This window comes from Zeus faber (genome assembly GCF_960531495.2).
Source record: "Zeus faber genome assembly, chromosome: 1".
NCBI lineage: Eukaryota > Metazoa > Chordata > Actinopteri > Zeiformes > Zeidae > Zeus > Zeus faber.
Window position 1 is genome coordinate 44626822 of NC_137193.1, and position 25236 is coordinate 44652057.

Sequence of the window (25236 nt, forward strand, 5' to 3'; positions counted from 1 at the left end):
CAGTAGTCTCTGCAGTCCACCAGCTATTCCTTTCTCACATTCGCTGCATCCCTCTCTAGTATGCTCTCACTGTAGCCTCTGTCCTCAAACTTATGTAATTCTGGTAAAATCCAAACAGTTCATGCTGCTTCCTGAAAGAATGGTCATAAGCTTTTGTTCCGAATTTTGTTGCACTCTTATTAGCCAATAGATAGGGGGAAATTGTACCGTTCGAGACAGTCTCATCTGCCCATGATGGTTATTAGATGATAAAATAAGATAAAGGTCCTTTATTAATCTCCCAAGGGAAATTCCAGTGTTACAGCAGCAATGACATACATGACAAAACACACATAAATAAATAAATAAAGCTTATCCAGACGTAATGAAAACATTGTGGTATAACTCATTCAAGTTTCAGACATCTTCAAGTTGAAGGACGGTGTTTATGCTCAGTGATGACGAAGCTTCGGCCTCCAAACCAGCTGTTCTTTAGCTGACCCTGCATTTGGTGTAGCTGGGGGACAAGTGGATGGATCAAAAACATTGTGACTTGGTGACTATCTGCCCCCTGTCACAGCCCCCATCCTAAGCAGCTTCGGGTCTCAGATAGATGCTCCATGCCTCCAAAACTGTGTTCTGAGCTCATCCCATATCATTAAAGCGTGAAGATTAATTACATCAGAGGCGGTCATTGATTTCTATCTAAGTTGCAGAACAGATGGTTCAAATTGTACTTAAATTTGCATTTGTCTGTTTGGTTTAGAATTGGAAAAAAACATCCCTTCCTGAATGCCACATATCCAGTCCATATCATCTAGGGATGGATGATACCAGTTTCAGCTGTTTTATGTCCTACAGCCCGAAAAGAAACGCATGAAGCCGAAACTACAGTGCTCACATTGGATATCGACTTTGCTTTAATTGAAAGACAATTTTACAGTTAATGCAAGATTTGCATGACATAAATGACAAATATTGTGTGTCAAAACTATGGTTGCATGCAACAGTTGAACAGATAACTTTTAAGAACCAAATTGTTAAAAGGCAATATGATGGATCTACTCGTTTCTATATTAATCTGTTAACAATCAAAGCAGGTTTTTGGCGATATGAAGATTTTACAGATTGTATCTTTAAACCCAGATAGATGGGTAATGTTAGTTTGTTTCTTCTAGTTGTTACAGGGGAAGACTTTAGTTGTAATGGTGCACTGGGGGGGAAATTAGATGAATGCCAGGCCTGTTTAGTGTTGATTTGCTTCCAGGATCGTTCCTGGGCTGCTGACATTATCACTGCTGCTTATCTGCTCTGTTGCAGGCTGGAGACTTGGCCTAAATTGTGTGTGCACCAACCATTATACATGTCCACATACACACATGTAACCCTACACAGAAAATCCGTTGAGATATCCCCATACACACACATTCTGTTAATCTTGCAAGTGAAGTTGTTATAATTGAGTGGAGCTCTTCCTGGGGACTATCCTGTGATACTCTCCTTCAAATTCCTGGAAGCTGTGATCTAGCCATCCTGTATGACTGTCTCCAAACAACACTCCTGTAATCTGAAGTCACATACTGTCTATTAGAGAACTATCTGATAATTATTAGAATGATCTGTTTGATTATTTGATTTGTCATTGATACCTAATGTCATCTATATTCTTCACTTTTTACCTCTGCAACAGATTGCCAAATATTTTTGGTATTAATTAATAAGGAAGGATTAATTAAGTAATGGCTCTTCCATTACTGAATTATTCCATTTCTTATTAACATATTCAATCATATTACCTGTAGAGGTGGTTACTTGCTTAAAAAAACAACAACCTTAAGTTGGGCAGGGGTTTGACAGTTTGCCTGACTCAAACAAGTGTTGTCAAGTTAAACTAAAACTCCTCGGCCCACTACAATTCTAGGATTTCCCCCACAGATGTAGTCATTTTCCCATTCAGGTAATAACTTCATTCACCATTATAAAAGTCATAAATTAAGTACTATCTTATGTTGTTAATTGCCTTTTGTGAGCGGTGGGGAAATGGGTTGCTTTAAAGAGGTGATTTAATGCAGCAGTGTATTTGCAAGGATATTGCATGATGGGGTGCCATGTTGATTTAGCAAACTTGGGCTCTCGTCTGTCTGGCGGAGTATTTCACTGTTCTGTAGATGTTAAATCCTTTGGTTTGAGCCATTGTTTGTCTATTACACTATGAGGGAGATTAAACCCACACCACACACAGATTAGCCTGTCAGACACCCATTTTAGCTCAGTATATGATGTAAACCGTTCTCAAAAAAGAGAAGGAGCTCCTGGCTATCTGGTTGTGGTGAATACACCTATGTCCCCTCTCTGTCATTACAGGAATTATCAGGGACTGATCAAATTGTTTTGCGCTTTCAAGTTAATTCAACAGGAATGGACGGATCTGCAGTGAAGAACACCCGTTTTACTGTAATCATGTAGATCGATACTCTCGAGTCTGATCTGAATAGGTGCCTGTCTGCCGGAGAGGAACAAGGGGTTTCAATCAGGCTTTGGGATTGAGCAAGACTGAAGTGGAAATAACCATGTGACACAGTCATGCCCCCACTTTCCCTCCCACCTCAGGATAACTGTCTGACTGTTCCCTGCGCTAACACTGGCAGAGATTATTAACGATGTGTAGCTGGTAGGCGTGTCTGTACCAGTGCCTTTGGATACTTGAGGAAGTACAAACGATACATTGCATCCTGTCATTTATATGATAAACCATTCATTCTTTACTAATAAAATTCATTTTGGAGTTTCACGTCAGATAATCTGTAAGAATTGCTAAAATCGCTGCAATCGATGCCGTTGTTTCCCGTCGCCCAATACTCATTGGACATGAATGGCTTCTGATGTGAGCGCAGGGTTAACGTCCATGCATTATGCTCCCAATTCCTGATGGTATTGCCCATGGTACGTTCCTCAGAGTTACATTAAGCGATATTTCAGTTTAGTACATATTAATCCGAATGTGTAGGATAAAAGGATTGTAACGTGAAGGATTTTAAAATATTGCTCATCACCCTGAGAATCACCTGCCCAGTCTACCGCTGCATATGCTTTGACGCTGTTTTCTTTTTGACGCTCCATCAGAGCTAATAGGCTATTCTCCCCCCTGCTATTAAACTGTGGCCAGGAGCACAGGACTCCATGGTACCTGTTGAGTGTCTGTGCTTGAGTAAACAAGTGACTGGTGAAGAGAATCTAACATCTAATATACCCAAAAATGATTTGTAATATTAACAAGGTCAACCCCCTACAGACAGCAATCTTTTTGAACAATTTTCTGTGATATCGTACTTTCCTGCAGCATGACAGGTTATTACACTGCTTTTGCTTGTGCTGGTGTTAATCAATTGATTCATTCACAATGACTCCGCGTTTTCAGTTTTCTAACTGTAAAATCCACTTATTGCAAAAGAGCTTGAAGAAGTGGGGGCGGGGGGGGCAAAAGTTGCCATTTATTTATGTCAATCGTTAATGCAGCTTTTAGCGTAGGCACCAGTGTGAAGTTGTTTGGGGAGCTACACACAGAAGCCTCGTTGAGACAATTATCGGCAGAGGTTTAACATCAGGTTCTGTCTGGTATGATTTGTATATATGTAACTTGCGGAAGGATGAAACATCCTAAAAGTCTTCATCTGGCGCTCATCCCCTTTACTGTCACATAATACAGCACTTAGCCATGTTGTCGGTACGCCTAGAGGGAAGCACTTAGAGCCCATTATTATCCCATAACAGGCCCTCAGAGGGTCGAGCTGGGCAGGGCTGGCTGAGATATAGGTTAGGGCTCCATTCCTCTCCATTCCTGGCTGAGCGACTGGCCCTCAGGTCCTGGCTGGCTATAGTCCACTCCCTAATTGGTGCGTTTCAATTGGAGCAGCAGACAGCGGGGTTGTATGGTCAGGTGCGAGCGGAGAACATCCACGGGCGTCCCTGGCAACCACCTTTTATTAGTACATGTGTTTGTTCACAATTGTTTACTCAAAGGTGTGTTGAATGAGTTTGAATCTGCTGTTGTCTTGAACGGGAGTTTATGCGAGAAAATGAATTTGTACACAACCAGAAAACAACTATAATGACTATACTGGCACCTCTGACGGTCTGATTTGAACAGTTTTATTAGACAGTGTGTTTTCAGCCCGCAAACGGACTGCTTGGCATTGAATTGACAAAGTGAATATGAGGTCCTTAGCAAATACTGAGGGCTCTTCGACACACACAAACAAACCCATGAGCATGATGTGTCATCAAGGAGGCTATTGTCCTGTGTCCTGCACTCATTAACAGTCGTTGGCTCTTATCTTTGCCCACATTGTCAAACCATAGACTGCTCAGTGAATATGTTTTGCATTTGAGATTTAATGAGCTGCTGTTTCTACCAACAAGTGATTAATACAAAGCTAATACAGCTCCAAAACGCATTTTTATGGCGATTGGATCAAATAGTGCCTGTATCGCAACAGGAAAATACTTCAAAGTTGCATTCTGTTGTTATAGGCTTGAAAAAAAAAAGTTAGTACGTCCGTGTGTATGAAAGGTCATTGGCATGACGCAATTTGCCATAACTCTGGTCTGTTTGAGGGTATTGCACAATGGGTCAAGTTGAAAATATCTGAACTCAAGTGAAGACTGTGTCCAGCAGTAGCCAATCACTGTCGAGCAGAGTGCCTCTGTATATCGTCCTCTGTCGGTTCTTTGGGGTTTCCTAAATTGCATCATGCTACTTTATCGACATACAAAGTTGTTCAATGTTTCTGTTGGTCATTGGTAATTGGCACTGCATTAACTACAACATTACGTAGGCTCTGTTGTGGATAGCAGGCTTACGAGCAACAGTGTCTCGACAAACTGCTTTTGCTGTTTGTCTTAACGAAACACTTAAGGATTTGTTATTTCTTGATGGACAAAGTCTAAAAGTAATGACTAGTGCCACTGATTGGGGGGGAAATATGAGGTTTATATTTTCTTTACTTTTAACCACCTTAGTCATACCTTTTTATAATAACATTAATATAATAACAATAATATATAATTTTATATTTATTTATTTGTTTATTTTGCTGAATGCTTATCGAAAACTGGTTAACTTGTTTGAGGGGTTTTGCTAGCCTGGCATCACCAGACCAATTCGCAAACGCGTATTAGTCTGAAATCTGTCAGTTTATTTTCAATTTCCAAGGGGCATTACCAACCGGTGCAGACGAAAATGTCTCTGGACATAGTTGGATAGACCTGCAACGAATTGTGTGACACAGCGCTGAGCGAGTGAGTTGGTAAATTAAACTTTTACCGAATTCTAGTACGGCAAACACATCTTTCTTATCAACAAAAGCGTTTTAGAGAAAATATACTATCCAGTTTGTTTATTACTGTCGCAGCAGCAGATTCAACGGACCGTTCCACATGTGTCTAAATCCAGATTAAACCCAGCAAAGATGAAAACAAATCTGTTTAATCTGTTGTTGACCAAACCATCCAGGCCCTAGCCGTCCCCTTCTTTTGACTATCTGTGAATTTCCTTTTTATTTCTCCCTGGCCTCCGCCTCCCCTTGCTGCCACAGGATCTGGCGTACTCTATAGGCTTGCATAACGTCTTGTTATGTACACGGCTCTCATCCGTGACATTGTCTGGGCTCATTGTTTGGGCTTCCTCCAGCCTTTTATTCCCAAACTCTGATCACTTATTTTCTGTGTGGTCGTTTCTGAATGTCATGTTGCTGTGTTTAATTCCCCTAGCAGCTAAAAATACTCCCACCTTCTGCTTTTAGGCAATGTTACGGATATAGCCTGTATTGTTTGTAATTGGTGTGTGTAAGTGATGTTATTGCTTTGCTGTTGATATCAATGGAGTTTAGGCTTTATAATGGACACACACGCACGCGTATATGTTAGTGCTTGAATGTTATCGCCGGGGTCACCTCCGTCCCAGCTGTCCTGGAGAAGAACAGCGGGCTTGGTGCTGGAGGCTTGGCCTGCCAATCAGATTCTCGAACACACTTTGCCCACCGCTCTCACACAAAGAATCAGTCTCTCCCTATCGCACATGTGCTAGACTTCACAGTGCACACACACGTGTACAGGCACACAGGCGGGCACACTTCGTACCCCACGCATACCAACTGGTATGTCAATCAAACCTCTCAAAACATGAGTGGAGCTTACTGAAGTGCAACAGTGTTCAGTTATTTGCTTTTACCAGTGACGGACCAGCTTTAAGAAAAGTTTTAACCCTAGAATGGGGCTAAATGACCCAGATGATTATATTCTTGCTTTATTTGTGAAACAAGAATATTTGAATCATCTCAAATTCCAGGAATTCCTGAATTAAGGTATTTATTCAAAATAAAATATAGAAGAAAAATGTTGGGTCATTCAAGGGCCGACATAGCCATTATAGGGCTAAAAGGGGTTTACAAAGTCTTGTAGGGCAAATAAAATCTGTATTATTGGTTCCTTGGCTGGGATTCAGGTACCAGTTTATTCATCAATTAACCTTCTTAATTTAATTTACTTACTGGAAGTATGCATTTCCCAGTATGGAAGTGGTTGAAATTGGCGTGACAGAATATCAGTATTTCATTATAACAACATTCTCTGGGACAGTGATACGTATGCAAGAGGAGGAACAGTTGGCCGAGCCTGCATACGACAGTTGTGGAGAGAGACACACACACACACACACACACACACACACACACACACACACACACACACACACACACACTAGTATTTCCCCTCTGAGACTGTGTGGGTCAAAAGGACCTCTCCCCCTTAGTAGAACGAAACCAGCCATCTGCTGTGGACCACAAGACCTGCTCACACACACTCTACGAGGACCAGACACACACACACACACACACACACACGCACGCACGCGTGCAACAGAGTCAGCTCAACTTTCCTCCATACCATACGCATGCCCGACCCCGTACTTCTGTGCCCACATGCGCCCTCCTCCCATGCGCCTTTACGTTCTCACTCTCTCCGACCACAGCGTTCGCGGTCCCTCACAGTGCATTAAACCACAGAGGATGGCAGTCATGGCTCCCTGCACTTCCCAGATGGACCTTGGAAACCCTGACTCTCCTAGGCCACATCAAAGCCTGTGGCCGGCCTCTTTAGCCTAGACCTTAGTGGGCTCAACAGACTCCTACTCAGAAGGAGGCGGCTTGTCCCTGCTGGCACCTCCAGGCATTGAGGTGGTCTGAGCCGTGGGTAAATACTTTGTCTGGGGGGTCTCGTTCCCGCCGTTCCTCCGACTCCGGGGAAGATGGTTTGAAAAAGGAGGTTTGTCTTTTTTTTTTTTTTTTTTTTCCTCTTTTCTTTTTGTCTTTCTTTCACTTTGGTCAGTAACTGTAGAAGCAGATTTCCAGATTTTTTTTATTTTTTGGATACTGTGCCTGGTGGCTGATCAGACAGAAGATGTACTGGGAACTGTGGTTAAGCCAAGTTACCGCCACCGCAGCGCTGCAGTGCATGCTGGTGCAGGACAAAGGTAAGAGAGTGCCTATTTAGGTCCTTACTTGTCTTGAACATCGAGTGTCTAGCATGTTGCTACAACATGGTATAGGCTGTGAATCTGTCTGATGTCTCACGATATGATTCTATATCAAGTCAGTGTACAATCTGATGTTCATTGCAAAAATATTTTGCAGAACAAATTCAGTGTAATACATAAATTTGATGTTCAAATTCATTTGTGACTATGGTGGTGGTTAATTTAAGCGGAACATGGATGCATAGCTTACGAAGTAATTCAGAGATTCAAACAATAGATATTATAGGAGTATACCTTTTTTCAGGTATCTTATGTTCTACATCTAGTACTCTTTTTTTTTTTTTTTTTTTACACAACTGTCAATTTCTCAATAAAGTAAGAATTCTCATAGACTTCAGCATCTGTTCTCTGTACCTCTGGTACAACACCCTGCTCTCAGCAGCTGTCCAGACATGTACTGAAGATTACCAGCAGCTGCTTAGTTATATTGTGTCTGTCTGGGTGTGGGTGTGGGTGTGTGCACACTTGCAACGATTTGTGTATTTACCATTGAGGTGTTGTGACAGAGTACGTTTCGCAGTGTTTCACAGCTCCTCCCCAAACCACCTCCTCTCCTCAAATACACTCATACACACATCCTCCGGCCACAGATCATACCTGAGGCAGACAGAGCAGCTCTGTGTGTGTGTGCATTTTATTAGTGGTAGCAGCGTCTCCAGGCAGTGGGCTGGTTATCGTAATGCTTTTGAGGTACTTGGGGACCAGCAGCAGCTTTGAGGATGAGTGGGCGAATCTGACCGGTCTGCCCCAAGTAGGGTTCAAAGAGGTGAATGAGCCCCGACAGACAGGTAGAGAAACCATTTCAGAAACATTTGCTTTTTGGGATGTTCTGTGAGGTAGAGGCTTTAGTGGTGGTAATGTAAGGTGTGGAGCTTGCGATCCTCTGATTCCAGGATGGTCTTTTGAGCTGTTTCTCCGAGTCAGCCCTTGTTGGCTGCCCGCGTGTGCGTGTGTGTGTGTGTGTGTGTGTGTGTGTGTGTGTGCGCACGCGTTTATCATTTCTACAGGGACTTCTAGTACCATCAATCACAGGTACGTCCATTAAATTCACGCTATTTTCTTCTTCCCGGTCTCCCTTCTTTCCCGCAGAAGCTCTCCATCGTCCGTTTGGTCTGGACTCTGCAGCGCTGACGGAGGCGGTGCGCTGGAGCTCCAAGGAGAATCTGCTGGGGGCGGCGGAGAGCGACCCCAACCTCTTCGTTGCACTTTACGACTTTGTAGCCAGCGGAGACAACACGCTCAGCATAACCAAAGGTACGCCAAGAGACTGAAGTACCCATAGAGCTTTTATGTTCGTCGAGCCTTGATCATTGTTCTCTTGCCCTCCCGTTCAATGATGCCGATTCCAACATAGATTTATTCATCATATCGCATGAAGAACTACTGCAATAGGATTTTAATTAGGTGTGAATAAGAATTTTTTTTTTTTTTTTTTAATTTGTCCTAAGTGTTCATCCGAAAGGTTCATCTCTGTTCCGAAATCAGTTCACCTTGTGGGTGCTAAGATTTGCTATTTACTCGCAGTATGATCCATAAAGGTTTGGTAAATACACATGATCATCACAACCATCTGGACTGTAACCCGACCTGGTGCCCGGCAGGCACAGGGAACCATGTCATTTTCAATAGTTTGCTGCACGTTTGACACGTTCGTTTGTGCATTGCAGCTGACATTGTAGCCGACTGCTTAGTTTTGATAAGTGAGGTTTAGATAGAGGAGAGCGAAGCAGCGTCTATTGATACGGCAGAAACCTGTTGTGCCGTATCAATAGACGCTCCTTTGTGTCGTCGCTCCAGGCAACGCCACCCAGTGTAGTGTTGATGATTCCATAGCGACCTCTCTGCTTTGCTTCATCATCCTGAACCGCGCCTAGCTGAACAACACCACTGGCATCGATGGTTGGCGCGAAGGGCGGTGTTCTGTAATAGGCCTGTTTGTTCTCAAATATTGGAATGATTTATTCTGTTTGTTTTCTCTGCAGTGAAAGGTTCACTATAACTCCTGGTATGATCCTAGCTGATTTGGCCGCTTGTCATTTCTTCTCTCCAGGGAGGACTGAACTTACCATATAGGCGTCATTGAAATTCTATCTGTATTGTCGATGTCACAGTCATGTACGGATTGAGAACGGGTATTTACGATGAAGGACAGTGTTTAATGAGCAGGAGTGAATTTTCACCATTGGAATGTTGTGAAGCAATAGTAGTTACCCGATCACCTCTTCCATTTCATCTTCTGATGGCAGCTGTAGCAGCGGCCACTCCTCCAGCCCAGGATGACTAGCTAAAGAAATCCAGTCTCCCTCCCAGTATTGTTCCCCAAATACTTTGATACAATACTGTAGGTTAAGAATATTCAAAGCTTTATTTGGCAAAAAACTGTAATTTCATTGTGGTAGCTGATGGGTTTGCCTGAATGTGAATGATCCTTCCACCTTTGACCCTTGTTTGTTCGTTAATCCTCTCTCCGTCTAGTCTACACCTCTTTTTGGCGTCTGACCAGCACTTAACCAGTGGACGGGCTAACCCTCTGAGTAATGAGCTTAAAATATCCACATAGTATCATCCAGAGAAAGGCAGGCCTGATCCTTAACTGTTCCAAAGTGTTAAACATGGTGGAGTGTGTTAATTGTCCCTCATTTTAATACTTCCACAGCAGCAGCTGTGGACGGAAGTGATTCTTAGACCCTGACTCATTGAGTAAATGTTAGATTCCTGCCACCCCCCCCCCCCCCCACAAATGCATGCACAGATTCTCCACCCCTCCCTTTTTTCCCCCCACCTTTTCTCTATCACACAGAAACAGGCACATCACCATGCCTCTAATTCTGTGGGACTCAGGTCTGTGGTGAATCTCCAGCTCCTCCGCTCATACGCCGGCCGGTCGCAGCTTGTCTGTTCTTCTGGGAGGCTTGTTCTCTGACATGACCGGGTTCTCCCAGTTTTTTACTGTGTCGCGCTGTCGTATTGCATTCCTTAGTACTTAGTGTAACATTTCACAGAGTGGTTAGGCTTCCCTTTTTTTTTTTTTAATTTTTTTTTTTAATACGTGCTTTGGAATCCCTTGACTTGAATATAGCCACTATAAAAGGAGACTTATATGAGCGCTGGTTTTCTGTGTTTTACCAAAACTTGTCCTTGTATTCCGGGACACACACTCATTTTAAAACTGTAGCCTCGCGTCAGTGAGAGGAAGCGACTTAGACAGACTGACAGAAAGAGGATGCAAAGGAGAAGATGAGTGGGACCAGGGGTCAACAGACAGTTTCCCTCCCAAGGGAAGGCCGTCCTGTTTGGTTTCTGCCTGGCTAGCTCACTGTCACGCTACTCTCTCCCCGGGAGCGGGGCACTGATTGCCCCTGCTCTCAGCTCGCGCTCGCGCTCTCTCTCTCTATCTCGTACTTCCCTGTCCCACGCCCCTTCTCTATTCCCCTCTTCATCATCTCCTCATCTGCTACTGCAGCTAAGATGGAATAAACAAAAAGGAAGATAAGCTTTCCCAAAAATTTGGGACTTTTTTTTTTTTTATGTCACGTTTTACTGACAAACTGTTTGATGCCAACAAATGCTTTACGTTGTTTAGCGGGGATGTGTTACGTTATCCTTTTTTAGCTTTAGCTCTTGTTCTGTTTTTGTGGGGAGTTTTTTTGTTTCTTTTGCTACCATGTTCTTCTACATTTTTCACCGTGCTGCTCCCTCCTGTCTCCGGTGCTGACGTCATGGACACGCAGACCAAGTTGCAACATGTAAAAGCAAGCAGGACCCGTCATTGCTTCACAACTTTTGATGTTGCTTGAGTAACAGGAACATAACATTGTCTCCTCGGTCTCATGTGATCTTAGCAATGCGCCACGACAGGGGCGGGTAATGGGTGATCATCATCCTCTCATATCCTGTATTGAAGCAGTCTATTTTTTATTTAATTCAACACCACTTGAAACAGAAGCGAGAAAGCTCAGTATATAGTACTGAACAAAAAAATAGTTAATAGGTCAATGAGTTGGGAAATCAGACCATCAGCTACAGATATAGTTTTACAACCAAGTAGGTTTACCATTTTCCGACCAAAACACAGGAGTTAAAGCCGAAATAAAACTCGATCTATCTCTGTGTGGCATGCTCTAGCAATATAAACTCCCCCCACGCAAGGGCCGGCGGAGAATCCCGAGAGTAATTCCACACTATGTTTTCGCTTCCCTCGAAACCAGGTGAGAAGCTGCGCGTGTTGGGCTACAACCAGAATGGCGAGTGGAGCGAAGTGCGCTCCAAGAACGGCCAGGGGTGGGTGCCTTCCAACTACATCACGCCCGTCAACAGTCTGGAGAAGCACAGCTGGTACCACGGCCCCGTGTCGCGCAGCGCCGCCGAGTACCTGCTCTCCTCGCTCATCAACGGCAGCTTCCTGGTGCGGGAGAGCGAGAGCAGCCCCGGCCAGCTCTCCATCTCCCTCCGCTACGAGGGGAGAGTCTACCACTACCGCATCAACACCGCCTCGGATGGGAAGGTAACTCGCTTAGCTCTGGAGAGAAATGCAAGAAAGTCCTTCTACTTACCTGTTCGAAGTTCTTTATGGGGGGAAAAACTACTGGTTCGATTTATTACAATTCCTAATCACTCACCATCCTATCTGACCAAAAGGGAACATCTATTTCATATCCTACCCTATTTCTACCTTAGACTAAGACAATTAAAGATGATTTGTCCAAAAATCGGTAACAGTTAAAATTTGGCTTAAAGCAATACATTTAATTATCTGATCCCCTGAAATACCCTGAAAATGTAAACAATACCTTCCAAGCAGATCAGTATGTTGATTTAAAATTTTCAGCAATATTGATTATGTTGAACGGCTTTAAAACTATAATTCTCTGATTTTACTTTCGGAAAAGTGTTAGTCTTAGTGCAGGCTTTGTAAAACATTTCCTCTCTCCTTCCCCTCCCCCCCCCCGACCCTTCCACCCCTCCAGGTGTACGTGACGGCAGAGAGCCGCTTTGCCACGCTGGCGGAGCTTGTGCACCACCACTCCACTGTGGCCGACGGCCTGGTCACCACACTGCACTACCCGGCGCCCAAATGCAACAAGCCCACCGTGTACGGGGTGTCTCCCATCCACGACAAGTGGGAGATGGAGCGCACGGACATTACCATGAAGCACAAGCTGGGCGGGGGCCAGTACGGGGAGGTGTATGTGGGAGTGTGGAAAAAGTACAATCTCACAGTGGCTGTCAAAACACTCAAGGTCAGCAGGCCAAAACTCGCAGAGCTCATCCCTGTTTTAGATCCTCTGTCTTTTTTTTTTGTTGTTGTTCTGTTTTTTTTAATCTATTTTTTTGATAAAAGATTGTCCTATTTCTTGGGGGGTTAGGTCTCTGCTTGGTCGCAGCTCTTTTCCATATGGACAATTACTCACAGTGGCTGTAGGTTGCCACCTGCAGGTGTCTTTTGGTGCTGCTTGCAAAATAATTCCAAGTGTGTGCTATGTTAAATCCTTTTGTTTGTCTAATTCTCTTTTTATTTTCACGTTTTGCCAATAACAGGAGGATACCATGGAGGTTGAAGAGTTTCTTAAGGAGGCAGCAGTCATGAAGGAGGTCAAACATCCTAACTTGGTTCAACTACTAGGTCAGTTTTCATGGATAACCCATGTTGTGCTGGTGAACCCATGTTTGTTTATAGGATTTCAATTTAACATGCCACCTCAAAACCAAATCTTGCCACGATTTCTTTCCAATATTTTCTACGTCTTCTACTTTTTTCCTACGATTTGTCTTTTGATATTTGAAATGCCCCATTATTAGAGAGCAAAAAAAGGTTTCCCTGCTATATTTACACGTGCTTATTGACTCCATCCCTTCCTTTAGGTGTGTGTACATTAGAGCCTCCGTTCTACATTGTGACTGAGTACATGCCCCATGGGAACCTGCTGGACTACCTAAGGGAGTGTGACAGGGAGGAGGTAAATGCTGTGGTGCTGCTCTACATGGCAACCCAGATATCCTCCGCCATGGAATACCTAGAGAAGAAGAACTTCATACACAGGTGTGTGTGTGTGTGTGTGTGTGTGTGTGTGTGTGTGTGTGTGTGTGTGTGTGTGTGTGTGTGTGTGTGTGTGTGTGTGTGTGTGTGTGTGTGTGTGTGTGTGTGTGTGTGTGAGAGAATTATTTTTGGCCTAGTATGTGTGCCTTCATGTGTTGGTGTGCGTGAAGATATTTCTGCACATATTTAGGTCGCCCTTCATGTGTCTTTTCACCTTCTTTCAGGGACCTAGCAGCCAGGAACTGCCTGGTAGGGGAGAACCACGTGGTGAAGGTGGCAGACTTTGGCCTGAGCAGGTTGATGACTGGAGACACCTACACCGCCCACGCAGGAGCCAAGTTTCCCATCAAATGGACTGCACCAGAGAGTCTGGCATACAACACCTTTTCCATCAAGTCTGATGTCTGGGGTGGGCACACACACATGCTTTTCACAGACGCACGCACCACTTCCACATTGTAATTATTATTATTTTTTAATTACCCTGTTTGAATTTATTTTTTTTCTTTCCATGACATGTTTTCTGATTCAGCATTTGGGGTGTTGCTGTGGGAGATTGCGACCTACGGCATGTCTCCGTACCCCGGTATCGACCTCTCTCAGGTCTACGACCTCCTAGAGAAAGGGTATCGCATGGAGCAGCCCGAGGGGTGTCCTCCTAAAGTCTACGAACTCATGAGAGCATGTGAGTAGCACCTCACTGGAAGCTTTCACACCAACTAAACACATGCAGACTTGCCAGCCTGTATGCATTTTTTTGTACCGACCATTTAATTCTTGGTCAGTTATGCAAAAAAAGGAGAGAGGAGGGAGGGAATCTGTGCACACCGGATACTGTGCTACTGTACTCGTAAAAATGCTCGGATAATCAAACCCGATACCAACTTAATGGAACGTATTGCATAGTTGGCGCTCAAAAGAGAGCGGAAGAAAGAAAATGACGACTGTTTGGAGGTACTTGAAGATAAACGAAGAAAATTAGATCAGTTAAATATCCATCTCCTGACAATATTCTAAAGTTGTGCAGACTGTATCTATCGTTGTCACTCCAGCGGAGCATCTGGTCTGGTTGTTCATAGTGCACGTCACGAGCTCTGCTTGTGATCAAAAGGTTTGACCCTTCTTAGACTTTACGAGTCACTCAGTAAAATGAGTCATTCGATTTGATTCATTTGGTTTAATGCACTGTGAGTGAAGGAGGACTTCAGTGAACGAGAGTGAGAAGAGTCGGCCATTTATTATAATAATTTTTTATTTTAGAATGGCAAGTACCTTTCTACTATATCAATATAATAGAAATGTACTCTTTATGTGCACTTAAAACTCAAAGAGACTTAATTTGAAGTTTGAACTGGTCATTTCCATGTTAGTTATATATTGTGTCCTACTAAAACTCAGTGAGAGTTATAGGTTGAATTGGATTGAAACTGTGTGACAGTCCCATATTCTATTTTACTGGAACTCAGTGACCGTTCCACGTTTTATTTTATTGAAATTCAGGGACAGTTTCATGTTCTATTGTTGTTCCATAGTGAATAATGAACAATAAGAAACGCACAATGTCAAAGTCATCAATCTCACTATTGTGGAAATTGAAAATTGCAGCGGTAGTACATATGTGCAGCTGTCCTATCAGGTCAGCGTGATCAGATCACATAATGTATTTGTCATGGAGGTACAGATATACCCAATGAAACAAAATGATAACAAAATTTAATTTCTCCGATCACGGATATAAACCTAAAATCATCAGACGCCAATGTAAAAGATATTTAATAGTCAATGTTTTATTATGAACATACAAATGAATGAAAATGGGACAAAATTGAGACTAAACAAGATGATGCATTTCAAGGGGTTTAGATTCAAGATTCAAGATTTTTTATTTGTCACATACATATACATACTTCCATACATATATGCAGTGAAATGTAATGCAACGCACCCGGTGATAGCACACAATAAGTCCTAGGAAAAAGTACAAAAATAAAATAAAATAAAAAGTAGAAAATTCCTTTCTAATAGACCGACTAACTGACTCCTAAAACGTAATACAGTAAGTGGAATACTTATAGAATAAGATAAAAAATATATAGAATAAAATACAATAAAAAATAAATTGAAATAAAATGGAATAGGTTGAAGGAATATGGCTATGTATATACAGATATGTGCATTTAAAGTGGCATGTGAATTAAAGTGGCATGTGAATGTGAATAGTGTGAGGTAGTGTTTGGGATAATACAGCACAGTATACAACAGTACGGCGCAGCAATACGGCATCACGAACAACCCTGAACAGTGATACAGTATGCGGTACAGTATGCTACATACAGTACAGTAGGTAGTGGAGCCTAGTGTATGGCTCAGTTAGGACCCCTGGTGAGGTCAGCATTGACAGTTCTGATGGCTTGAGGGAAGAAACTCTGTCTCAGTCTCTCTGTTCTCGCTGCGTGACTGCGGAGGCGCTTGCCTGACCGCAGCAGCTGAAACAGTCCGTTGTTGGGGTGATGAGGATCCTTCATGATCCTACGGGCTCTGCTACTACACCTCCTGGTGTATAACTCCTGCAAGGGGGGGAGGGTAGTTCCAGTGGTACGTTCAGCTGAACGCACCACCCTCTGCAGGGCCCGCCTGTCCTGGGCAGTACAGTTCCCAAACCAGGCAGTGATGTTGCCTGTCAGGATGCTCTCCACTGCTCCAGAGTAGAAGGACTTGAGGATCCTCACCGAGACCCGGAATTTCCTCAGCTGCCTGAGGTGGTAGAGACGCTGCCTCGCCTTTCTCACCAGAGTGTCTGTATGAACAGTCCATGTTAAGTCCTCTGTGATGTGGACTCCCAGATATCTGAAGCTGCTCACCCTATCGACAGAAGTCCCATTAATCCACAAGGGCGCGTGCGTCCTCGATTGTGATCCACGCCTAAAGTCCACAATCAGCTCCTTGGTTTTGCTGACGTTCAGGTGGAGGCTGTTGTCCTGGCACCAGAGTGACAGGTCAGCCACCTCCTCGCGGTAGGCCTTCTCATCGCAGTCGGTGATCAGGCCCACGACCACGGTGTCGTCAGCAAACTTGATGATGGTGTTGGAGCTGGACCTGGCCACACAGTCATGTGTGTACAGGGAGTACAGTAGGGGGCTGAGGACGCAGCCCTGGGGGGATCCTGTATTCAGGGTGAGGGAGCTTGACATGTACTTCCCCACCTTGACCACCTGGGGGCGGCCTGTGAGGAAGTCCAGGATCCAGGTGCACAGCGGAGCATTCAATCCTAGCTCCAACAACTTGACAGCCAGTCTGGTGGGAACTATGGTGTTGAAAGCTGAACTATAATCATCCTAATGAGATCAATGAGATGAGATCAATTTGTATATATTTGTTGGCAGGTCTGCACATGTTTTCGACAGCTGTGGTCAGCTTCATATTTATTAGAGGTGATGTTCAGGATCAACAGCCTGACTGTCCTACTTTGTTTTAAGGAAATATTTATTTATCCAATGTTGACTTGAGTTGTTGAGTAAATGATGAAAATCATGTGGAAGTACCACCTTTACTGTCTGTGACTGGAGCTATATCTGTGTCCCTACCAGGCTGGCAGTGGAGCCCTCTGGACCGGCCTTCGTTTGCAGAGACTCACCAGGCGTTTGAGACCATGTTCCATGATTCTAGTATATCTGAAGGTGTGTGTGTGTGTGTGTGTGTGTGTGTGTGTGTGTGTGTGTGTGTGTGTGTGTGTGTGTGTGTGTGTGTGTGTGTGTGTGTGTGTGTGTGTGTGTGTGTGTGTGTGTGTGTGTGTGTGTGTGTGCGTCCCCTCAATTTTCAGATTGAAATCTCTTTTCCATACCTGATAACAAATATCATGTTTAAAAAAGGCCAATCGATGCAATTCTCATTCACACAAATGACAAGTGTTGTTAAAAATTCAACAATTAAACCTTAAATCATCCAAAGGAATTATAATTTTGCATGTTCAGAAACTTTTTACCATTAAAAATTGCACATTTTGTATCTGCGTTATAGAGTTTTTCATTGTCTCCTTTCCTCTTTTTCCATCTCAGAGGTAGCAGAGGAGCTGTGCAAGACTGCCTCCTCTGGTCACGGGGAGCTACTGCCCTCCTTTGGCCACGACATGCCCTTACTGCCATCAAAATCCCGTACCCTCCGCAAGCACACAGAAAACAAGGAGAACATTGAGGGGGGGCTTGACGGACGGACAGACCAAGGGACGCACGGTCACTCAGGTACAGGCGGCATTGCTTTCCCCAGTAACAATCTTATTGCCAGTAATGCTCCTTCAGGTACAGCAGACCGCGCCCTTTCAGGCAGCCCTCAACTGCAGCGTCGCAGAGCCCGCCGCCTGAGGAGAAGGGGAGCGATCTTCCTTGAAGACAGTGTCAATCACAACCATTGATCGGCTTCCAATCAACCCACCAGCCTAGAATCTCACCTAGTGGAATAGCATACACAGAGGAACTCGCCATATCGCCGATTATTACAAAATTATTTAATGTCAAGTATCAGTTAGTATTTGTGTATGTTAATCTTTGATATGTGTTGTTTTGGGGATTGAAGGTTTGTGTCATGTCTTTTATTACTAATTACGTTACCATCATGGATTAAAAATTATCAATTGCATTTGCATGACAGTGTATCATATTTTATTGAATATGATTGGTTTTTATGTGAAAATAAACATTTTTTTTCCATTGTATTCTTCCCAAAGAAATTGTATTTGCATCCCCTTCTAACCTTGCCCTTGTCTCATAAGCTGCCTTGTTGTTGTTCATGAATGCAAACTTTCAAAAATGCTATGAACACACTGCAAACCTGCCTCACGTCACAAGCACCAGTAAACAAAGTATTGCAACAGCTAGATTTCTACATACAGTCATGTAATCAGAAAGGAAAAACAAAATGTTAAGGCTGAAATCAGTATGCATTTTTAATCGTTATCTGTTTTAATACTTGTAGGTTTGCATGTACGGATATAACAATGCTGTCTTCTATACCCCTCTAAATTCAACATTAAATTATAGACATGGTAATGACTCAGAAGCGTGGCCATCAAGCTCATTTGTTTCAGATTTGATCAAATGACATTACTTTGGTGGGGTGGAATTTACAGATATGGCACATATTTGCCGGCCTTTCCCATCATAGTTGGAAGTGTTTGCTAGTGCACAAGCCTGCACTCATAACCATATGTCTTGCCAATTAACTGTTACTTGCATCTTGAGTGAAGTTATCCAATATTTCCACTAGCGATGAACAAGCATATTTGTTTGTTTTTTGCATGCATGCTTGCATACTCATTCCGGAAGTACTTAAATGTTTCTCCCTGGGGTATATGCATCATCCCATCTTCCACAAGCTTAAGTTGTCTTTAATTGTCTATAAATGTCCCCTCCCTTTTTACTAGATGCATCTTCTGTTCTCTTGCAGTGAGCAAATAGAAACTTTAGTATTCATATAAAAAGGACACCATACCCTGAAAGAACAACTGACATTCGTTTGTAAGAAAACTGAAAGGCTTCAAATGACCTTAGCTGATTTATATCTGTTGGATGCCCTTAATGGAATGGATGCAAATTCAAGATTTAAGAGATTTATTTGTCACATATGTTCATACATATATGCAGTGAAATGTCTTTGCAATTGAATTTGCAAAAATTTTTAACAGAAGATGAATTTGTTTGCCTGTCAAATATAGCATTCCCTCACCATGTTGCCCTTGTGTTATGTTTCCAGGTCTGGTATCCGCTCTGCTAGGAGGGGACGGTCGATCGGGCAGCTCCCCAGCTCTACCCCGAAAACAGCAGTCACGAGACAAGTCTCCTAGCAGCCTGCTGGAGGATGTGCAGGACACAGGCACATTTACACGAGACCGAAAGACCGGCTTCTTTAGTTCCTTCATGAAGAAGAAGTCTTCCAGCTCATCATCTTCACCATCCTCTCAACTCCAACAGAGTCTCCCTACGCCCCCCAAGAGGAGCAGCTCCTTCCGAGAGATGGAGACGCAGCCTCATAAGAAATACGAGCCCACTGCTGCCTTCAGTGCACCTCCTCCCTTACCACAAACAGATGGTCTGGGGGGCTTCTCTGCTTCCCCTTCCCACTCCCACGGGGAATCCACCCAGACACAATCCCGTTGCTGTGGTGCCACATTTGGACATAAGCCAACGAGTGGGGGCTCTGGTTCTCAGGTAGCTAGCAGCAGCAGTAGTTGGGGTAGCCTGGCTGGCTTCTTTACCCCTAGACTGATAAAAAGAACCCTGGGGCTACGAACAGGGAAGTCAACTTGTTCAGAGGATGGTGGTAACATGGTTGGGGGGCCCAAGCCCTTCCCCAGGTCCAATTCTACCTCCTCTATGTCAGCTGGGCTGCCTGACCTGGAGCGCATGGCTCTGACTTTGCCGAGAAACCGCAATGCTAAACCCCCTCTAGAGAGGACTGCCTCCACCACTTCCCAACCTGAGAATGGTGCCGCACGACCCTCGGAGACCCTGCTGAGGAGGATGGATGAGGGGACGGCACAGATCAGGGAGAGGCCTAAAGCTAAGTTGCTGCCCCGGGGTGCATCAGGGGGGGTAAGGGGGCCCGGGGTGGGTAGCGAAGCAGGTGAGTCGGACACACTCTCCCGGGTTAGGGAGAGTAGAGAGGAGAGCGGGGACAGGCAGCAGGCGTGGTCTTCTCCTTCCAAGACTTCTGGTTCAGGGGGGGTGTTGACTGCTGCCAGTGCTGCCCCTCACAACCACAAGGTCCCCGTCTTGATCTCCCCCACGATGAAGCACAGCCCAGCTGACGTACATCTTGTTGGAGTGGATTCTCAGGGGAACCGTTTCAAACTGCTGTCGGAGCACCAAGGCGACAGAGACCGTCCGCGGCTGGTCAAGCCCAAGTGTGCTCCCCCTCCCCCTCCCACCCTGCGCAGCATCTCACACTCTTACAGTGGGGATGGTGAGGAACAGATAGGTGTACCTGTCGAGGTTAATGGAGACACATTGAAAGGTCATAGATCTGGGAGAACGTCAGGAGGATCCGGGGTGGGTAGACCATCAGTGCCACCACCACAAGTGCCTCCTGCACCTTCTTCCTCCACATTTTCCTCATTGTCTTCTGCCACCAATAACAACACTACTCCCACCAAACTGGCCAATGGGGCCACCACCACTGCCTCGTCCTCACACACAACACTCTCGGCGGGCTCCAAAGTGGCCCTGCGACGGACCAGGCAGCAGACTGAGAGGGTGCCTCTCAAGCGGGTGAGCCGCGAGGCACTGCTGGGGTGCGCTGAGTGCCTGAGCAGTGCCCTCCATGCCAGCTCAGAGAGCCCCTCCAGCAGTCAGCTGCTGGATACCGGCCACCAGCTGTTAGACTACTGCTCCGGCTATGTGGACTGCATCCCACAGATGAGGAACAAGTTTGCCTTCCGGGAGGCAGTGGGGAAGCTGGAGCTCAGCCTGCAGGAACTGCGAGCCTCCTCCTCTGGAGGTGTAGGGATGAGCAGTCTTAGCTCCAGCCCTGCATTGGACAACCTGCACAGCTGTATTAAGGAGATAAGTGATTTGGTGCAAAGGTAGCCACTAAGAGGAGACTGGCTGGGCCCTTGCCCTCTCAACAGCTCGGCTTTATTCACCCTTTTCATGTTCCGGTTCTAATATACGCTTTTTTAGGGGGACAATGTGAGAGGAATCTCTCTAGTACCTCAGAGAAATCACTACAAATGTTTGTTTTTTTTGTTTTTTTTATTGTTTACAGAGAACTGTTCCATAAACATGCCAGTGTGGACGCTAATGTTGCTCTGAACTGTACACGTACAAAATGTTTTTCACCAAACTTTATATAGTTTGAGTTACATCATGAAATGTTTTGCCCCTCCTGATTCTAAGCCTTTCTTGATAACCGAATGTGGATTGTATCAGCTATGTGTAGCCTGTCCAAAGAGTAGGTAAAGAATAAGCTCAATGTATTTACATCAGTATGTCCTACACTGAAAATTGAAAATTAAGGTGCCAGTTTCGCAAGCCAAGATCAGTGACAATGCTTCATTATGTATCTGTGGGGATCATCTGATGAGTACTTTGCCATACCTACAGTATTTCAGAGCCCCCCTAGCGTGAATTTTCAAACTTCTAATTTCGACTTGCTGGACTCGACCGTGTCTTCACAGATGGATCTAAAAGTTGTGTAGACCCATGTGCAAAAGTATTTCTGAAGTTGTAATCAGTAGTATTTATTGATGTAATAATTCAATCCCGAAAACAAAAAAAAATCTGATTCAGAATTATATTTGAATGACCCCTAGTTTGACAATTCTGATATATTTGCATCTGGGTGATGGCTTTCAGTCTATAAATAATAATTTCATCGTGGAAATTGGAGGGGTGACATTGGAAAGCTCCATTGAATGGGCTGTTTATACATAGGCAAAAATGAAACGTAAAAAGTTTAAAATGAATGAATAGTACATACATGATTGTGTCAGAATTGTGGCTTAAAAGATCATTTGTTGGGGGGGGGGGCATATTTCAGTTGAATATTGGGCCATTTTATGTGTTGAATCCGCCGCAACCCTTTTTCTGATGTGACTTGACTAATGCTCTCACCACAGCACAGTGCCACATGTCTTGGGAGAGAAATCCCCTATCTCATAAGCATTTAAAGATATTTATTTCCTATTTCCTTGCACACTACATAAAAGGAAGAGTACAGTGATGAGAGAGCACAGGGTAGCACATGGAGAGGTGAACTGGGACAAGTAAATCTAAAAGTGTCCTTGCAAGTATGGACAGTGCTGGATCCCCTAGAGCCTTGTCGTGGCCTCAGTGCCTCATATCCTGCACTGCAAACACACACTCACTACTCACAGGAATCACACAGTATCGATCTCTCGACAAGCAAACTGCAGTATGTCTTCAGCACATGAGCGATTTGTACATTATTTGGTTTTTAAAAGATGCTTTTTAGAATGTCTATGTAAGAACTTGAATTTTAAATTATTGTTTTGTTTTTTAAAGCACAGACCTATTTTGACAACAAAATGTTATGTAAATATTTGATTGATTTCATATCCAGGAAAGAAAGTTTTACGTGTGGTCGGATGTTTGTTCAGAGCAGTTTTTTGTCGACTGAAGAGACCATAAGACTGAGGCCCGTTCAAGCCCCCATCTCAATATCTGTTCTATGAATGTATTATTTTCTTTTGTTCTGAACCCAGTAGAATTTTTTAACAGCATGAGTCTATATTTCTTCTGTTGAGAAAGGAGGCGTCATTGTTTTAGTCATATTTTTGATCCATGGTTCTGATGCTGGTTACACTATGTATCATGGAGTTAACATTTGGGGTTTTTTCTGAGCACATATGGGGTCAGCATTACCAGTATACAACATTTTACAAACTATAATTTGCACCATGTTGGTGACACGCATGCCAATTTACAAGCCTCATCTTTCTCGACATCAATTTTTATTAATATCTTCGACAATTTGGCTCAAATCTAAACGTACACTGGATATGGCCTCAGCCACATTGCTTTTTGGACCCATATGGCATCAAAATATTTTTGTTTAATGTTTAAACATAGCCCTATAACACTTGAAATGTCAACATTATTTACTTTCAATGGTCAGAAGATTTATTCATACATTTCCATGACCGTTTTTAGAATATTTATATAGCATATTTAAATTCTGCTCATTAGATCAACTCAAATCAGCAAATGTGCCTCTAGTTGATGAAATGCTCCTGCTCTTTCCAAACAAAAAATTTTAATATTTCTTTTTGCTGTATGGGTTAAATAACTAGACATGGCATTTTGCTGCCAGGGCCCCCCGATAGCAATTACCTTATGATTCATTGTGCCTTTTTTGAGAAAGAATGGTTTGATGTTCAGTGCACTATTAGGGCAAGAATAGTTATGGAAACGTGTAATACACCATGAAAACATCTTATTTGTGATTTTAAAAATAATCAAAACATTGTCTGAATGGTTTATGGTCCAAATCCAACTTGAAAAGGAAAAGTGCAATTTGTCTACTTTTATTTGGTAACTTATTTGTGGACATCAGATTGTTTGTAGAGAGACCCCAAGCTGCTCCGTAGTCACATAATCTGGTTAAAAAACAAATCTGATTAAAAAATATCTGCCTCGAACTATTGATGTCTGTGATATTCTTCACCATGGCCGAGCACCAATTTGGCCACTTGAGATGCCTTGTTACGCTTTGTTTTAATGCATCTTTAGTTTTCCAATACTATATCTAGCCTCATTGAGGGCTCAAACACAATTCCAGCCACTTTGTTGTAGAAGAAGTTAAATCTGATAAGATGCCGACCTTGAAATTACCCACGAAACAAAGGTTCTTGAAAGGAAAAAAAAAATAAAAAAAATGTAAGGCATAATATATGTAGACATTGTTTCTGATACCGGGACCCATGGCATATATAATATTTGAGCCGACCACAAATTGATATTCTACTCATTCTGAGGATCTTGGATGGATGGTGTTTATTTATGCTGCCTGTATTTATATTGTAAATCATACATCATGATTATGTCATGTATTTGTTGTCTTTATCTCCTTGTTTGGTCAGAACAGTACTGGAGAATATGTATGTACTATACATAATACCAAAGGCCACTTCTTCAGTTGTTTGAGTGCAATGAGAACATAAACACACACAATAAAATATGTGAATCTAAACAGGGATGAAAAATGGCAGAGATGTTAACATATTAACTTTTTTATTGTACAAAATATATATATTTTGTGTGTGTTTTTTTTTTATTATTTAAAGCTCACATAATATGTTATATTACTGTGAAGTTCTCCTTATCAGTGTTAAAACGATTGTAAATAATAAAGATATTGACAAATAATATGTGGTTTTTGATACATTAATTTGTGTCTGCCAAATGTTTCTCTCTGCATATTTTATCAAAGAATTTTAATCGGATTTTGTCTCAGTTTGAGAAGATGCATATTGTTAGATACAATTTAGTCCAAATTCCCATACCTGCTTATGCTCTTGCTCGAGAAATAACAGATCAATTCTGATTTAAAAAAAAACCCCAAACAGTTATTGTACATTCTGTAATTGAACCAATGTCTTGTAAATGAAATAACGGTGATGTTTAACTCGTAATTTTTTCTGGGCACCCCCTGCAAACTGCTTGGAAGGGCCCGTGGGGGTCCCCGGAGCCCATGTTGAGGACCACTGCTCTTGGTAAAGGTGTATTCCACATTAGCCAGATATGGGTGTGATTATTACATCGTTTATTTATCATTCCCTATATAGACACCCACCTGGGATCGTCGGGGACCTCCCCCCGGCCTCTGACCCTGGAGCAGCAGCAGCAGCAACAGCAGCAACAGCAGCAACAGCAGCAGCATCATCATCATCAGCATCATCATCATCAGCATCATCATCATCCGCCCTGCGCCGGGCGTCCGCTCCTCAACCCAAGTACCGACGAAAGATGGAAGCGTTTTTCGCGAGTCACTCAGTAAAAAGAGTCGTTCAATTGCCCGACTCTGTAGTGATTTGACTCGGTTGCTATAATAAAGCGAGAGTCAGAAGAGTGGATGGGCTCTGAGTCGTGTATGGACTTACCACCAGAATGATTTGATT

General features: G+C 43.4%; 1 protein-coding gene across 4 annotated transcripts in view; it reads left to right on the forward strand.

Moving 5' to 3' along the window:
- Positions 1–24472, forward strand: part of abl2 (c-abl oncogene 2, non-receptor tyrosine kinase) — a gene marked incomplete at its 5' end in the record, with an annotated part of 28259 nt that extends 3787 nt beyond the window's left edge. Inside the window, 11 exons of one of the 4 annotated variants that reach the window (XM_080017946.1) lie at positions 7295–7507; positions 8660–8824; positions 11779–12074; positions 12538–12810; positions 13109–13193; positions 13433–13610; positions 13832–14016; positions 14140–14292; positions 17195–17284; positions 17663–17845; positions 19353–24472. In XM_080017946.1, the coding sequence (XP_079874072.1) occupies positions 7435–7507; positions 8660–8824; positions 11779–12074; positions 12538–12810; positions 13109–13193; positions 13433–13610; positions 13832–14016; positions 14140–14292; positions 17195–17284; positions 17663–17845; positions 19353–21184 (3513 nt within the window). In that variant the 3' untranslated portion in view covers positions 21185–24472. Of the gene's footprint in view, positions 1–7294; positions 7508–8204; positions 8359–8659; positions 8825–11778; positions 12075–12537; positions 12811–13108; positions 13194–13432; positions 13611–13831; positions 14017–14139; positions 14293–17194; positions 17285–17662; positions 17870–19352 lie in introns of those variants that run through there. The other 3 variants (XM_080017945.1, XM_080017947.1, XM_080017944.1) reach the window with 3 other exon arrangements.
- Between the last annotated feature and the right edge of the window lie 764 nt (positions 24473–25236).